This window comes from Papio anubis, chromosome 7 (genome assembly GCF_008728515.1).
Source record: "Papio anubis isolate 15944 chromosome 7, Panubis1.0, whole genome shotgun sequence".
In the NCBI taxonomy this organism is placed as follows: domain Eukaryota; kingdom Metazoa; phylum Chordata; class Mammalia; order Primates; family Cercopithecidae; genus Papio; species Papio anubis.
The window spans coordinates 4,251,998-4,268,609 of NC_044982.1; the positions used below are offsets into that span (position 1 = coordinate 4,251,998).

A 16,612-nucleotide genomic window follows, 5' to 3' on the forward strand; every position below is an offset into this window, starting at 1 on the left:
AGTTCATTTTAAGTTCATGTTTTTCTTGGCACTTAGTCAATACTTTCACTGATTTCTTAAATTTCTTGAAATGTTCACCTTTACATACATTTAAAGTAATGCATATTCATTGCGAACATTGAATAATGTAGATAATTATAATGAACAAAATTTAAATCACCTTCAGTCCCACTCAGGCATAGATACATTAAAATATTTACATATTTATATTCAGTTTTTTTCTTTTCTTTTTTTTTCTTTTTTTATTTTTTATTTTTTTTGTCATGGAGTTTCGCTCTTGTTGCCCAGGCTGGAGTGCAATGGCGCTATGATCTCGGCTCACCGCAACCTCCGCCTCCCAGGTTCAAGCGATTCTTCTGCCTCAGCCTCCCGAGTAGCTGGGATTACAAGCGTGCACCACCACGCCCAGCTAATTTTGTATTTTTAGTAGAGACGGGTTTCTCCGTGTTGATCAGGCTGGTCTTGAGCTCCCTACCTCAGGTGATCCACCTGCCTCAGCCTCCCAAAGTACTGGGATTACAGGCGTGAGCTACCGCACCCAGCTATATTCAGTCTTTTTCTGTGCATGTTTTGTGTGTGTGATCATTATCATCCTTTTTTTCACTTAACATGAAATTGTGGCTGAACATTTCCCATGTCATGAAATATTATTTGAAAGCATCATTATCAATGGTTACATAATATTTCAGTCTGTTGCTGTTTCATAGCTTATTAGAACATTTCCTTGATACTGGATATTTAAGTTTCTGGCATTCTTACTTTTGTGACACTGTGAATACCATCTTTATTTATAAAGTTTTTTGTTTGTTTTTTGTTTTTGAGATGGAATCTAGCTCTGTCGCCTAGGCTGGATGCAGTGACACAATCTCCACTCACTGCAACCTTCGCCTCCCAGGTTCAAGCAATTCTCATGCCTCAGCCTTGCTAGCAGCTGGGATTACAGATGCGTGCCACCCTCCTGGCTAATTTTTCTATTTTTAATAGAGACGGGTTTTCATTATGTTGGCCAGGCTGATTTGGAACCCCTGACCTCAGGTGATCTGCCCGCCTCACCCTCCCAAAGTGCTGTGATTACAGGCATGAGCTAACACGCCCAGTCTCACTGAGGCTGTTAATGTACAGATTCACTCATATACAAATTGAATGGTTTTAATACTAAAATAATATTTAATTCCCCAAGCTTTTTTTGTTTTTCCTGTTGGTTTCTGTTTCTCTAAGTGTAATGGCACAAACGAGAACAGATTGTAGACTTTCCCTTTAAAGGGTTTATGGCTTTATGAGGAGAAGGCGCAAAGTGGAGCATGGGCAGTTCTGTAACAGGAGGACAAGGTGCACACAGAAGGAAGACAGACATCTGCTTGCAGGCTTCCCAGGCCGGTCCTGGAAGATTGGAATCCAGAGCATCATGTATTCGGTATTACACACTATGTACTCCATAATTTTTTTTTTTTTTTTTTTTTGGAGACGGAGTCTTGCTCTGTCGCCCAGGCTGGAGTGCAGTGGCACGATCTTGGCTCACTGCAAGCTCTACCTCCCGGGTTCATGCCATTTTCCTCCCTCAGCCTCCCAAGTAGCTGGGACTACAGGTGCCTGCCACCACGCCCGGCTAATTTTTCGTATTTTTAGTGGAGACAGGGTTTCACCGTGTTAGCCAGAATGGTCTCTATCTCCTGACCTCGTGATCTACCCGCCTTGGCCTCCCAAAATGCTGGGATTACAGGTGTGAGCCACCACACCTGGCCTATGTACTCCATAATTTGACTACTGATATTTTCTAAACCAAAGTGTTCCATTTCCAACCTCCCTCTTTTATAAGGAAAGGACCTAAAATTAGGGGCGTGGGGACATACTGTAAATTCTCAAGACTTGGGACTATATCTTAATGATCTTTGTGTTTACAGTGCATGGCATGGTGTGTGATATATAGCTGGTGCTAAGAAGTCCTTATTATTGTTACTTTTTTTTTTTGAGACAGAGTTTTGCTCTATTGCCCAGACTGCAGTACAGTGGCGTGATCTCAGCTCACTGCAGCCTCTGCCTCCCGGCTTCAAACAGTTCTCCTGTTTCAGCCTCCTGAGTAGCTGGGATTACAGGCACAGGTCACCATGCCCGGCTAATTTTTTGTATTTTTAGTTGAGATGGGGTTTCACCATGCTGGCCAGGCTGGTCTCAAACTTCTGATCTCAGGTGATCCGCCCACCTCGGCCTCCCAAAGTGCTGGGATTACAGGTGTGAGCCACCATGCCCAGCCTAAAAAGTCTTTATTAACATGATGATTTAGTCATACTGCCATGAATGTTTAATTCACTTAGGCTGAAGTATAGCATAATTGCATTATGGGGAGTACCAAGACCACCCTAGGTTTCATGATTTGCTAGGTGGACTCACAGGACTTAGCACATAATCATGCTCACAGCTATGATTTCCTCCAGTGAAATGATACAAAGTGAAATCAGCAAAGGGAAAAGGCACCTGGGAAGAAGTCTGGAGGAACTAGGCCCAGGAATTCTCTCTCAATGGAGTCACATGGGATGCTCTTAATTTCTCTAGCAACAAGTTGTAACCACACATGTGAACTCTTGTATATCACGGAACTCATTAGAGACTCCATGCCCTGAGTTTTTATTATGGACTGGTCACATAGGCACCTATCTGCCTAGCACCTATCAAAATTCCAGACTGCCAGAAGGAAAGCAGGTGTCTAGCATAAACCATATTGTCTGCACAGGCAGTTTAGGGACAGTGAGCCACTCTTACCATTTAGGAAATGGTGGAAGCCTGACATGCAAGTTCCCAGAGGCCAGCCAAAGGCCAACCCCTTTCAAGCCGACTTTTTTTTTTTTTTTTTTTGAGACAGAGTCTTGCTCTGTCGCCCAGGCTGGAGTGCAGTGGTACAATCTCAATCTCAGCTCACTGCAACCTCTGCCTCCCAGGTTCAAGCAATTCTTCTGCGTCAGCCTTCTGAGTAGCTGGAATTACAGGTGTGCACCACCATGCCCAGCCAATTTTTATATTTTTAGTAGAGACAGGGTTTCACCATGTTGGCCAGGCTGGTCTCGAACTCCTGACCTCAAGTGATCCACCTGCCTTGGCCCCTCAAAGTGCTGGGATTATAGGCGTGAGCCACCGCACTTGGCCGCAAGCAGACCTTTCTAAGGAGAGAAGTCCCGGGCCTGTTGTGTGAGCTCTTCTGCACAATAAAGACACTGATCTTCTTGTAGAGAAATTTCTGGGCTTTCCAGTTAATTCATTTAAGAGAAGGGGTAAATTTTGGTGGAGTTTTAGCAAGCAGCAGCTATCCCTTGACTAGTACGAATAGGGCAAGGTAGGTCAGTATGAGGGTCTGCCTAAGGGCAGATGTTCAGGCTGTTGAATTTTCCCACAAAGTTTCAAGTTTGGAGGCTCTTCAAGAAACTTGTCAAAATTACTTAATGAGGTTTTAAACTGTACAAATTAGTGGTGAGGACCAGGGCCTGTATTTTGGTCCATTTCTTTTGAAGAAGCTTCTTGGAGATGCAGCAAAGTATCTTTATTGCCTGGTTTTGGGATTTAATGGAATTTAATTAGGTTTCCAGTTGTAGAGAGGGTCTGGGACTTAGCTAAGCTATAGTTGTCAAGCAAGTTATGGCTTCCGGTTTTTTGTCAGAAGGGATATGGTACCGTGCTCTGTCCTGAAGACTCAGTGGGGCTCACTCCTACCTTACATTAGCCAATTTCTCCCAGAAGACAAGTAAGAACAATAAAGCTAGAATAGTTGTGAAACTGTGTCTTGCTGGGAGCTAGATTAGTTCCTCTTTTATTCAGGGAAACCTTGGATAAAAGGGATTCTAATAGCATTCTAAGATCTTCGGTTTGGTGATCTAGAGCAGTGCTGGGGGATGTTAACTGGTGTTCTCTGGGTATACCTCACCCACCTCCATTTGGAGACTCACCTCATATGCAGGGAAAGGCATTGAGGAATTCTGCAAACACATTTTGCTGTATTTAACTCTGTATTTCCTAAATTTATTTGCTTATGGAACCCTCTTTTGTGGAATACCCATTAGGGTTCAGGGATCGCCGTGTTTTGTAGTACTCAGTTGGAAAATGCTGGTCTAGAGATTCAGCATCCTCAGGTTGTTTTTCCTGGAAATGATAATGGAGAGCAGCCCGTCCTGGTGCAGTAGACCACCTTTCTTTTGCTCATAACACAGACCAGTTGTAACACTTGGCTCTGTCTCAGGCTGTGAGTTTTAATGTACCAATTTACGCATATACAAATTGAGTGGTCTTAACACTAAAATAATATTCCATTCCTCAAGCCTTTTTTGTTTGTTTTTACTATTTTTATTTGTTTGTTTGTTTTTCTTTTTTTTTTTGAGACTGAGTTTCGCTCTTCTTGCCCAGGCTGGAGTGCAGTGGCGTGATCTCGGCTCACCACAACCTCCACCTCCTGGGTTCAAGCGATTCTCCTGCCTCAGCCTTCCTGAGTAGCTGGGATTACAGGCATGCACCACCACACCCGGCTAATTTTGTATTTTTAGTAGAGGGGGGTTTCTCCATGTTGGTCAGGCTGGTCTTGAACTCCAGACCTCAGATGATCCGCCTGCCTCAGCCTTCCAAAGTACTGGGATTATAGGCGTGAGCCACCGTGCCCTGTCTTTTTTTTGTTTGTTTCTCTAAGTGTAATGCATTTTGTCTCCTGCTTCTTGTAAGTTTCCAGGACCAAGTAATACTTGTGTTAGTGTCAACCCTTCCCAGAGGGTTTTCATCTTGAACGAGGAAGCCACCTGGGAAATAGGGTGGAGACCTGTTTTGAGAGACCAAAAGAGGATGTCTCGTGCTAACCATGGAGAAAAAGAATCTAGTCTCCTTGTTAGGAAGACTGTTGAAGAGGTGTTCTTTATCATTTAGTTCGCATTAAGGGAATTGTTTTAGTTTCAGTTGTAAGGACCAGTAAGTCTCCTTACACCTCACAGTATGGAGACATATTATAACCGTTGACAAAGAAGGAGCTTGAGGGCTGGGTGCAGTGGCTTACGCCTATAATCCCAGCACTTTGGGAGGGTGAAGCAGGTGGTAAGCTGAGGCGGGTGGATTACCTGAGGTTAAGAGTTTGAGACCAGCCTGGCCAACATGGTGAAACCCTGTCTCTACTAAAAATACAAAAATTAGCTTGGTATAGTGACACACACCTGTAATCCCAGCTACTTGGGAGGCTGAGGCATGAGGATCTCTTGAACTTGGGAGATGGAAGTTGCAGTGAGCCAAGATCATTTGGGCAACACAGTGAGACTCTGTCTCAAAAAAAAAGAAAAAAAAACTGGAGCTTAAGAATAGGAAAACCTGAGAGCAGGAGGGAACTGGCCCTCTTAGGAACTAGAATAGTATTGAAAGCAGCTTGTTTTGCATGTCAGCAGTAGGGATTTGTAGACATGCATATTCTGCCATTAATGAGAATATATTCTTCACTGTGTGTCATTTCTGTTCCTTATACTCCCTGCTTATTCCTAACTCTGTTTTGTTTTGTTTTTTCTAATTTTATATTAGAGTATAACATAATGCAGAAAACTGCACAAATTGGCCAAGCGTGGTAGCTCATGCCTGTTATCCCAGCGCTTTGGGAGGCCAAGACAGGCGAATTCCTTGTGCTGAGGAGTTTGAGACCAGCCTAGGCAACATGGTGAAATCCTGTCTCTACAAAAAATGCAAAACAATTAGCTGGGCATGGTGGCGGGTGCCTGTAGTCCCAGCTACTCAGAAGGCTGAGGTGGCATGGTCGCTTGAGCCTGGGAGGTAGAGGTTGCAGGGAGCTGAGGTTGCACCACTGCACTCCAGCCTGGGCAACGGAGTGAGACCCTGTCTCAAACAAAACAAAACAAAACAAAACTGCACTTATATTTAAGTATACAAGTTGGTGAAGTGAACATGCCCGTGAAACCTGCTTCCAGATCAAGAAGCACAGTATTCCTGGTATCATTGATGTCCCCTTCAGCCCATTTCGGTCACTTCACCCCACAAGGGTAACCACTATTCTGATTTCCAACACCACAGAGTTGTCCATTTTAATGGAGTTATTGAAATATACATACTATAATTTTCACTCATTTAAAGTATACAGTTCAGTGGTTTTAAGTATATTTTCTGAGTTGTGTAACCGTAACTGTAATCTAATGTTAAAATATTTTCATCATCCCCAAAAGAAACCTGTACCCATTAGTGGTTACTCCTTATTTATCTCACATTCCACCAACCCTAGACAATTATGAATCTATTTTCTGTCTCTATGGATTTGCTTATCTGGACATTTCATATAAGAGGGATCACATAATATGTGGCATTTTGTGCCTGATTTCTTTCACTTAGCGTAATGTCCTAAAGGTTCATCCATGTTGTAGCATGTTTCAGTACTTCATTCCTTTTCATGGCTGAATAATATTCCATTGTATGGATAGACCACATTTTGTTTATCCATTTCATCTACTGATGGACATTTTGGTGCTTTCCACCTTTGAGATATTATGAGTAATGCTACTGTGAACATTGACTTACAGGTTTTTGTTTGGACATACGTTTTCGTTTCTCTTGAGCATATATGTAGGAGTGGAATTGCTGGGTCATATGGTAACTCTGTTTAACATCTCAAAGAACTGCCAAAGTGTTTTTCATAGTGTCTGCACCATTTTCCATTCCTGCCAGCAATGTATGAGGGTCCCAATGTCTCCACATCCTCACCAACTCTTGTTACCTATCTTTTTGATTCTAGTGAGTGTGAAGTGGTATCTCATCATAGTTTTGACTTGCTTTTCCCTAATGACTAATAATGTTGAACATCATTTCATAGCTTACTGGTCAATTTTATGTCGTCTTTGGAGAAATGTCTACCAAATCCTTTGATCACCTTTTAGTTGGGTTGTCTTTGTATTATTGAGTTATAAGACTTATTTATATATTCTAGATACAAGTTTCTTATCAGATATATGATTTGCAGATATTTTCCTTTATCTGTGGGTTGTATTTAGTTTTGCATGTTTTTGAACTTTATATAAATGGAATCATACAATGTGAACTCTTTACAATTAGGTTCTTTTGCTTAATGTGATGTTTGTGAGATGTAGCCATATCATATGTAGTTGTACTTTGTTTATTCTCATTACTGTATAGTATACCATTGTGTGGATATACTGCACTTATTTATCTAGTATATTAGTGTTCTCTAGAGGGACAGAACTAATAGGATAGATATGTATATAAAGGGGAATGTATTAAAGAGTATTAACTGACACAATCATAGAGTCCCACAATAGGCTGTCTTCAGGCTGAGGAGCAAGGAAGCCCGTCTGAGTCCCAAAGCTGAGGAACTTGGATTCCGATGTTCAAGGGCAGGAAGCATCCAGCATGGGAGAAAGACGTAGGCTGGGAGGCCAGACCAGTCTAGTCTTTTCCGTTCTGCCTGCTTTATATTTTGGCTGCACTGGCAGCCGATTAGATGGTGCCCACCCAGATTAAGGGTGGGTCTGCCTTTCCTAACCCACTGACTCAAATGTTAACCTCCTTTGCCAACACCCTCACAGACACACCAGGATCAATACTTTGCATCCTTCAATCCAATCAAGTTGACACTCAGTATTAACCATCACATCTAGTCTACTGTTGTTTATCATTTTGGGTTATTAAAAACAGTGCTTCTGTGAACATTCTTGTGTCGGGCGAACATATTTCACTTGGGTATCTAACCTAGAAATGGAATTTCTAGGTCGGAGGGTATGCCTGTGTTCAACTTTAGTAGATCTGTCTTGCTTATCTTTAACTCCTGTTTACTTTTAGCCCATTTATGGCCCCTTTAGCCTCTTACTCTCTCATGACTTTTCAGCTTTGGTCACACTGTTCACAGCTTTACTCTCTGCATACTTATCAGTTCATTTTCCTGTGAGAGCTAGTGGTCTACTTCTCTGCCTACTGGGTGGAACCTGCTTAGCTTGACCACCTTATTGGTTGCTGTTTGCGTTTCTTGCCCCAGTGAGTTGTGGCTTAAAAGGGTGGTAACAGAACGTGCTCTGGCACGTGACTGACATTCCTAGTATTCGAATAAAAGTAAAAAACAAGTAAAATAAGTTAAAGTAAAACATAGCAAAACATAGAAAAGGCAAGCCAAATAGTTTAAAACTCTGCTACAGTAATGAAAAAAAAAGAGCATTGGGATTCAGCAGGGACTTGGATTGCAAATGAGAATAGCCAACAGACCCTGTGCATGTGCAGGTGAAATTCCTAGGGAAGACCACCCATCTCTGCTGGCCAGGCCCAGGCCGATGGGCTGGAGCCCTGACCTCGGAAAGGCACTTGATGTTCCTGGGCAGGAGGGGTAAGTTGCATTTCTGTTTAGGTAAGATCGCTCTTTTGCTCCAGAGAAAATGTCCGATGTGTAAAACTTACAGGCTTGTTGTTTGTTGCAGAGGGGCTTAGGTCTGTCTAGAGCCATGTCCATCTGCTCCTCTCCCCTCTTCTCTCCTGCCCTTTGCAGTCGCACCACCACACCTAGCTCACTTAATTTTTTTGTCATTGTTTGTAAAGATAGGGTCTTACTATATTGCCCAAGCTGGACTCAAACTCCTGAGCTCAAACAGTCCTCCCACATCAGCCTCCCAAAGTGCTGAGATTATAGGTGTGAGTCACCACAAGTGGCCTTATTTTTTGTTTTGTTTTGTTTTTATTATGGAAAATTTCAAGCATGCCAGAAGTATAGAAAATTAAATAGAGTGACCCCTCATAAATCTTTTTTTTTTTTTTTTTTGAGATGAAATCTTGCTCTATTGCCTAGGCTGGAGTGCAGTGGCACGATCTCAGGTCACTGCAACCTCCGTCTCCCGGGTTCAAGTGATTCTCCTGCTTCAGCCTCCCAAGTAGCTGAGATTACAGGTGTGTGCCACCATGCCCTGATAAATTTTTTCTTTTTTTTTTTTTTTGAGACGGAGTTTTGCTGTGTAGTCTTGGCTGGAGTGCAGTGGCTCAATCTCGGCTCACTGCGACCGCCGCCTCCCGGGTTCAAGTGATTCTTCTGTCTCAGCCTCCCGAGTAGCTGGGACTACAGGCACACGCCACCACGCTCGGCTAATTTTTGTATTTTTAGTAGGATGGGGTTTCACCATCTTGGTCAGGCTGGCCTGGTCTTGAACTCCTGACCCTGTGATCCGCCTGTCTCGGCCTCCCAAAGTGCTGGGATTACAGGCATGTGCCACTGTGCCTGGCCAAGTTTTGTATTTGTAGTAGAGATGGATTTTCGCCATGTTGGCCAGGCTGGTCTCGAACTCCTGACCTCAGGTAATCTGCCTGCCTTGGCTTCCCAAAGTGCTGGGATGACAGGCCTGAGCCACCGCGCCCAGTGAACCCTCATAAATCCATCACCGAATTTCAGCAGTGATCAACATTTTACCATTTTCCCCACCACCATCTTTTTTGGGTATTTTGATATAAAATAGTGAAAATAGTGCTCTTATTTCAAAAAACAACATTGTGGAAAATATCTTAGAAAATGAGACACCTGTAACCTCACCCCTCAGAGCCGCAGTTAATTCCGTGTGTGTGTGTGTGTGTGTGTGTGTGTGTGTGTGTGTGTGTGTTTAGTTTTTAAGGACATTATTACTGTTGTTGTTGTTATTTTTTTTTTGAGATGGAGTCTCACTTTGTTGCCCAGCTGGAGTGTAGTGGCGCAGTCTCAGCTTACTGCAGCTTCCACCTCCCAGGTTGAAGTGATTCTCCTGTGTCAGCCTCTCGAGTGGCTGGGACTACAGGCACCTGCCACCCATTATTTTAAATATTTACAGTATATTCTGTTATACAGGTAAACCATATTAATCAAGTTCCCTATGGGGGCCATTTGGGTTATCGGCTTTACTGTGTTGATTAATGGTGCAATCATTAATCTTCCTATCATATGTACTTGAGCAAGTTTTTTTTTTTTAGCCAGGGTCTCCCTCTGTCGCCCAGGCTAGTGTATAGTGGTGCAGTCCCTACTCACTGCAGCCTCAAACTCCTGGGGTCAAGCGATCCTCCCACTTCAGCCTCCTGAGTAGCTGGGATGACAGGCGTGTGCCATTGAGTCTGGCTAATTATTTTTTGTAGAGATGGGGTCTATGTTGCCTAACTTGGCCTTGAACTCCTGGGCTCAAGTGATCCTCACCTTGGCCTCCCAAAGTGCTGGGATTACAAGCGTGAGCCACTACGCCCAGCTGGAGGATGCACATCTTAAAGATTTAATAGGTGCTGCCAAATTGCCCTCCAAAGAGACTATGTCAGTTTATAATTTCAGCAGTAGTGAATGGGAATGTACAGGGGTATTTTATTTTATTTTATTTTTTGAGACAGAGTTTTGCTCTTGTCCCCCAAGCTGGAGTGCAGTGGTGCCATCTCGGCTCACTGCAACCTCTGCCTTCGGGGTTCAAGCAATTCTTCTTCCTCAGCCTCCCAAGTAGCTGGGATTACAGGTAGCTGGGATTACAGGTGTGCATCACCACACCCAGCTAATTTTTGTATTTTTAGGAGAGACGTGGTTTCACCATGTTGGCCAGGCTAGTCTCAAACTCCTGGCCTCAAGTGTTCTGCCCACTTGGGCCTCCCAAAGCGCTGGGATTGTAGGCGTGAGCCACCACCCAGCCAGGGGTATTTTAAAGTAAATCCTAACTATTATGTCATTTTCACCTGGAAATACTTCTGTATTTTTTTGCTAACAGATAAGGACATTTTTTTGTGTTTTGACATAACCATTATCACTTCTGAAAAATGAATACCTTTTTACTGATGGTTTGTTCAAATCAGAATTCAGACAAGGCATTCAAAATGTGCATGTGGAAAGGAATACTGAAGAGGATGCCCACGTTCAGTGCTGCAATTTTGAAACCCTGTCAACTGGGGGCAATGGCTCATGCTAGCCACTTGGGAGGCTGAGGTAGAAGTTTAGGCTTGAGCCCAGGAGTTTGAGGCCAGCCTGGGCAACATAGCAAGATCCCATCTGCTTTGTGCAGATGCGGGTTTGGGGCCTGAAGTGAAGGCCTCTTTTACTCTAGGCTTGTTTCTGCTGCAGTCTAAGTGATGTTTGAAGATTTCTGGTCTGTTTGCTTCTGGTCAGCCCCACACCCAAGGTTCTGCTAGAGATCTCTCTCTCTAGTCTGCGTTTTTTTTTTGTTTTTTTTTTTTGAGATGGCGTCTCACTCTGTAGCCCAGACTGGAGTGCAGTGGCGTGATCTTGACTTACTGCAACCTCCACCTCCCGGGTTCGAGCAATTCTCCTGCCCCACCTTCCCGAGTAGCTGGGACTACAGGTGTATGCCACTACACCTGGCTAATTTTTTGTATTTTTAGTGGAGACAGGGTTTCGGCATTTGGCCAAGCTGGTCTGGAACTCCTGACCTCAGGTGGGTGATCTGCCTGGGTCGGCCTCCTAAAGTGCAGGGATTACAGGCTGAGCTACCACGTCTGGCCCCAAGCCTGCCTTATTTCTGTGCGGCCTCGCTCATATGCTTCTGGGTCTCAATTTACAGGAGCTTCCTTGAAGCTTTCTAAAACAAATGCCTGGAGGTTGTAACTGCCTTCCTGTGATCTCTGCTGCAAAGATGAGCCATTTGTTCAACGGAGAAGGCTCACGGGCTATTCTTTGTCAATGTTTTTGCAATCTTACTCTCCTATTATTTGGGCTGTAGAAACTTTTACAACTGGTGAGACTTTTGCTCTCTAGACTTTACTTATTCTTTCAATTTCTGCTTAAAAAGTGGTATAGCCATTCTTGCCTGTACTTACCTTTGTCTTGAAATAGCTTGCTAAGGCAGTCAGTAGTAATTAGCATACTCCATCATTCTGACTCTTCCCACCACTTTCCCTAGGCCAGCAGGCTCCGCAGGCAGTGGATCTATGAAAGGCAGCAGTGACTACAGGCATTCCTTTAAGCGGGCAATATTTCATCATGATATATGCCAGGCTCTCTAGCATTTTGCCACCTGACCAATAAGCCAACTCACATATTTTAGATTTTTGTTCACAGCAGCAGCCCACATCAAGGTGCTCATTTGTTGTCAGTCAGGGTTTGGTCAGGAAAATGGAAACTACCCTAGGTATTTCAAGCAGGAAGGCATTTAACATAGTGAACTAGAGGCTTACAAAACCATTATCAGGGCTGGGGGTGATGTGGTGGCAGCAGGGCCAGGGAAAGTTACTGTTAGCTTTCAGAAAATTAGGAAGTAAAAGAATTGTAGGAAACTGTTGCAGATCAGCTGGGCCCTCTGTAGGACCAGGGAAGGTGAATTTCAGGAGAGTTCTTAGAGGCTGCTGGTGCAATGTGACATCAGCCCAGAGCCTACGCCCACGCCCATGCCCACCCCTGCTGGAAGAATCCCATCTCTGCTTTCTGAATCTTGTAGGGTAGCTGAGCCTCTCCTCACTGGCCAGGATCCAGGTAAGGTGGTTCCTGCTATCCAAGGGAGGGCACAGACTGGGAGGAAATGATGCTTTGTTCCAACTTCCCCTAAAGTTGAGGGGACCACTAAACCTTACAAAGATAGGAGAAACAATTCTCAGTATATTGCTGTTAAATTATGTTATAGATTAAAAGTTTGCTGTCTGGAAGTGAATACAAATATATGCATAAATAACATTTTATTTTTGTAATCATTTTTATTTATAGACTATAAAGCAATTGGCAAAATAGGAGAGGGAACGTTTTCTGAAGTTATGAAGATGCAAAGCCTGAGAGATGGAAACTACTATGCATGTAAACAAATGAAGCAGCGCTTTGAAAGGTAGGCTGCCAGAGATGCACTTGGGACCAAACACACATCCAGGTTTCAATCAATAACGGAGACTTACTACTAGGAGGGAACTTTATTAATTTAATAAAGTGTAAGATACAGTCAGATTTCTTTGGACAGTGAGGGTTATGTGCTAATGTTATGTTTACCATACTGGAGTTTACTCATATCCAGTCTTACTGTAATATCAGTGATGAATGACCACAAAAAAGTTTTTAAGTTTCAAAAGTGTGTCTCATCTTAAACAGTCTGTATGTTCCTAAAAGTTATATATGTGTTGGATTTCTTTTTTTTTTTTAATTACAAAAACAAAAAATGATATATCAACCAATGGAACAGGATAGAGAGCTTGGAAGTGAACCCTTTATGATCCATTTAATTTTTTTTTTTTTTTTTTTTTTTTTTTTTTTTGAGGCAGAATCTCACTCTGTCTCCCAGGCTGGAGTGCAGTGGTGCAATCTTGGCTCACTGCAACCTCTGCCACCCCAGTTCAAGCGATTCTTGTGACTTAGCCTCCTAGTAGCTGCAACTGCAGGTGTGTGCCACCAAGCCCTGCTAATTATTATCTTTTTAAAGTATAGATCAGGTGTTACCTTGTTGGCCAGGCTGGTCTTGAACTCCTTGGCCTCAAGTGATCCGCCTGCCTTGGCCTCCCAAAGTGCTGGGATTGCAGGTGTGAGCCACCGTGCCCAGCACATTTATTTTGTTTGTTTTTGTTTTGTTTTGTTTTGTTTTGTTTGAGACAGGGTCTCACCCTGTCATCCAGGCTGGAGTGCAATGACTCGATCTCAGCTCACTGCAGCCTCCACCTCCCAGGCTTAAGCGATTTTCCCACCTCAGTGTTCTGAGTAGCTGGGACCACAGGAGCAGACCACATGCCTGGCTAATTTTTGTGTTTTTTGTAGAGACGGGGTTTCACCCTGTTGCCCAGGCTAGTCTCGAACTCCTGACCTCAAGGTATCTGCCTGCCTCAGCCTCCCAAAGGGCTGGGATTACAGGCATGAGCCACTGTGCCTGGCCATGTGTTGGACTTCTGTAAATGCAACCTTAGTCTAAATGTAGTAGAGGTCCTTGCAATTTAACTGTGAATAAATTAATATATTAATATTATATTAATATAATGTAAGTGCAGGGATTATAGGCATGAGTCACCGTGCCCACCCTGAGCCATCACGCTCAGCCTGAGCCACTATACCCAGCCTTCATTTTTTGATTAATTAATTAGTTAACTTTAAAAATAGAGATGGGGTCTCACCGTGTTGCCCAAGCTGACCTCAAACTCCCGGGCTCAAGTGATCTTCCTGCCTCAGCCTCCCAAAGTGCTGGAATTATAGGTGTGAGCCACCCACCTGGCCAAGAACAGTAATTTCATCCTCATGACATCTGGATAGGGTAGTTATCCTTGTTTTGTACATGAGGATAGGTGCTTAGAGATGTGAGGTAATTTGACATTTTTTCTAGATCACTGGGTGGGCAGAGCCAGATGTGAACCCAGATTCTGCCAAGGCAAATCCTTGTTCTTCACTGCCCAATGCATATGGCAGTTTACCTCTCACTAGGAAGACTGAAGCCACCAGGTGCTCTGCTCCTTCTCTTCTGGCACTTCTTCCTCTCTCTACATTCTGCATTCTCTGTGTTTCTTTCTTTCCCTGACTGCCTCTTTACTTGTAAACCACTGATGAGAGAGAATTTGATGCACAGTGTACTGATGATCCCATATCTAAAGAGCAGACAGCTGGGTGCTGTGGCTCACACCTGAAATTCCAGCTACTTAGGAGGCTGAGGCAGGAGGATTGCTTGAACGCAGGAGTTCAGGATCAGCCTGGGCAACATAGCAAGACCCCATCTCTACAAAAATTAAAAAAACAAGAACAGACTTCCTTAAACAGCCACCTTTGACCCAAAGTTGCTGGTACAGGACTTTGAACAGTAGGGTGTGATGCTTTTTGTTTTTTTTTTTGAGTCAGGGTCTCAGTCTGTCGCCCAGGCTAGAGTGCAGTGGTGTGACCTCAGCTCACTACAACCTCTGCTTCTGGGGCTCAAACAATTCTCCAGCCTCAGCCTCCTGAGTAACTGGGACTATAGGCGTGAGCCACCAAATGCCTAGCTAATTTTTGTAATTTTTTTTTTTTTTGAGACAGAGTCTCACATTGTCACCTAGGCTGGAGTGCAGTGGCATGATCTTGGCTCACTGCAACCTCTGCCTCCCGGGTTCAAGCAATTCTCCTGCCTCAGCCTCCCGAGTGCCTGGGACTACAGGCGTGCGTCACCGCACTCGGCAAATTTTTACTTTTTTTTTTTTTTGAGACGGAGTCTCGCTCTGTCGCTCAGACTGGAGTGCAGTGGCCGGATCTCAGCTCACTGCAAGCTCCGCCTCCCGGGTTTACGCCATTCTCCTGCCTCAGCCTCCCGAGTAACTGGGACTACAGGCGCCCGCCACTTCGCCCGGCTAGTTTTTTGTAATTTTTAGTAGAGACGGGGTTTCACCATATTAGCCAGTATGGTCTCGATCTCCTGACCTCGTGATCCGCCCGTCTCGGCCTCCCAAAGTACTGGGATTACAGGCTTGAGCCACCGCGCCCGGCCAAATTTTTACATTTTTAGTAGAGATGGGGTTTCATCATGTTGGCCAGCCTGGTCTCGGACTCCTGACCTCAAGTGATCTGCCCACCTTGGCCTCCCAAAGTGCAGGGATTACAGGTGTGAGCCACCGTGCCCGGCCTAATTTTTGTATTTTTGTAGAGACAGGGTCTCGCCATGTTGTGGCTGGTCTCGAACTCCTGAGCTCAAAGTGATCCACTTGCCTTGGCCTCCCAAAGTGCTAGGATTACAGTCCTGGGTCCAGCCTCTTTCAAATAAGTATAGAATGTTCTAAGCAGCAGTTCTCTAATGGGTCAAGAATGCTCAGTTTATTGAAGTTCCTTCTCATACCTCCTCAGCCCCTGGGAAGATTGTGCGGTTACCTAAGGGACATGGTTTCCCGGTGAAGCACATCCTGAGTCTGCCATCTGCCAGAGTCCTCACACACTAAAAGTGCCTGGTCCACCTGAATCTTGTCTTCCTTGTCATGAGTGCTTGAGGACTAAGCAAGGGAATGAACAGAAAACTAACAAGGTGGGGCATATGGTAAATGTGCAGTGGATGATGGCCTTCCTTACTGTATGCACAATCATTTGCTGTATTTCAGAAACAATTTATGTTCTTTGCCTTTAACTTCAAAAGCAGTTGATTAGAACACATCCCATAGGTTGGCCCGGCATGGTGGCTCATGCCTTGTAATCCCAGCACGTTGGAAGGCCAAGGTGGGAGAATCGCTTGAGCCCAGGAGTTTGAGACCAGCCTGGGCAGCAAAGGGAAACTCTGTCTCTATAAAAAAATTTAAAAAATCAACCGGGCGCGGTAGTGTGTGCCTGTGGTCCCAGCTACTTGGGAGGCTGAAGTGGGAGGATCTCTTGAATCCAGGAAGGAGGTGAAGCTACAGTGAGGTGTGTTTGTGCCACTGAACTCCAGCCTGGGCGACAGAGTGAGACCCTGTCTCACTCTGCCTTCCTTGACAAGGAAGCCAAAATTCCGCTGGACCAGGCACTTTTGGTGTGTAAGGGATTTGGCAGAAAGCAGATCCAGGATGTGCCTCACCACCAGGAAACCATGTCCGTTAGGTAACTGCACACACACACAAATCCGTTTCTGCTTACTTATCATTGTGTAAATGAATCCTCAGAGTCGCCTTGCACAGCTGTGTGGGTGGTGTGAGGAATGTGAAGCATTAGTAGCAGAAAGTCGCACTGAGTCACTTGGGCAGCACGAGGTTGGTATTTGGAGCGTCTGACCCCTACCCC

At 44.4% G+C, this 16,612-nt stretch overlaps 1 protein-coding gene across 13 annotated transcripts in view; it reads left to right on the forward strand.

Annotated features, from left to right (window-relative positions):
* Positions 1–16,612, forward strand: part of MOK (MOK protein kinase) — an 83,339-nt gene that overhangs the window by 8,322 nt on the left and 58,405 nt on the right. For all 13 annotated transcript variants that reach the window (XM_003902292.5, XM_017961546.2, XM_017961549.2 and 10 more), the window contains exon 2: positions 12,650–12,764. In XM_003902292.5, the coding sequence (XP_003902341.3) occupies positions 12,650–12,764 (115 nt within the window). The remainder of the gene's footprint in view (positions 1–12,649; positions 12,765–16,612) is intronic.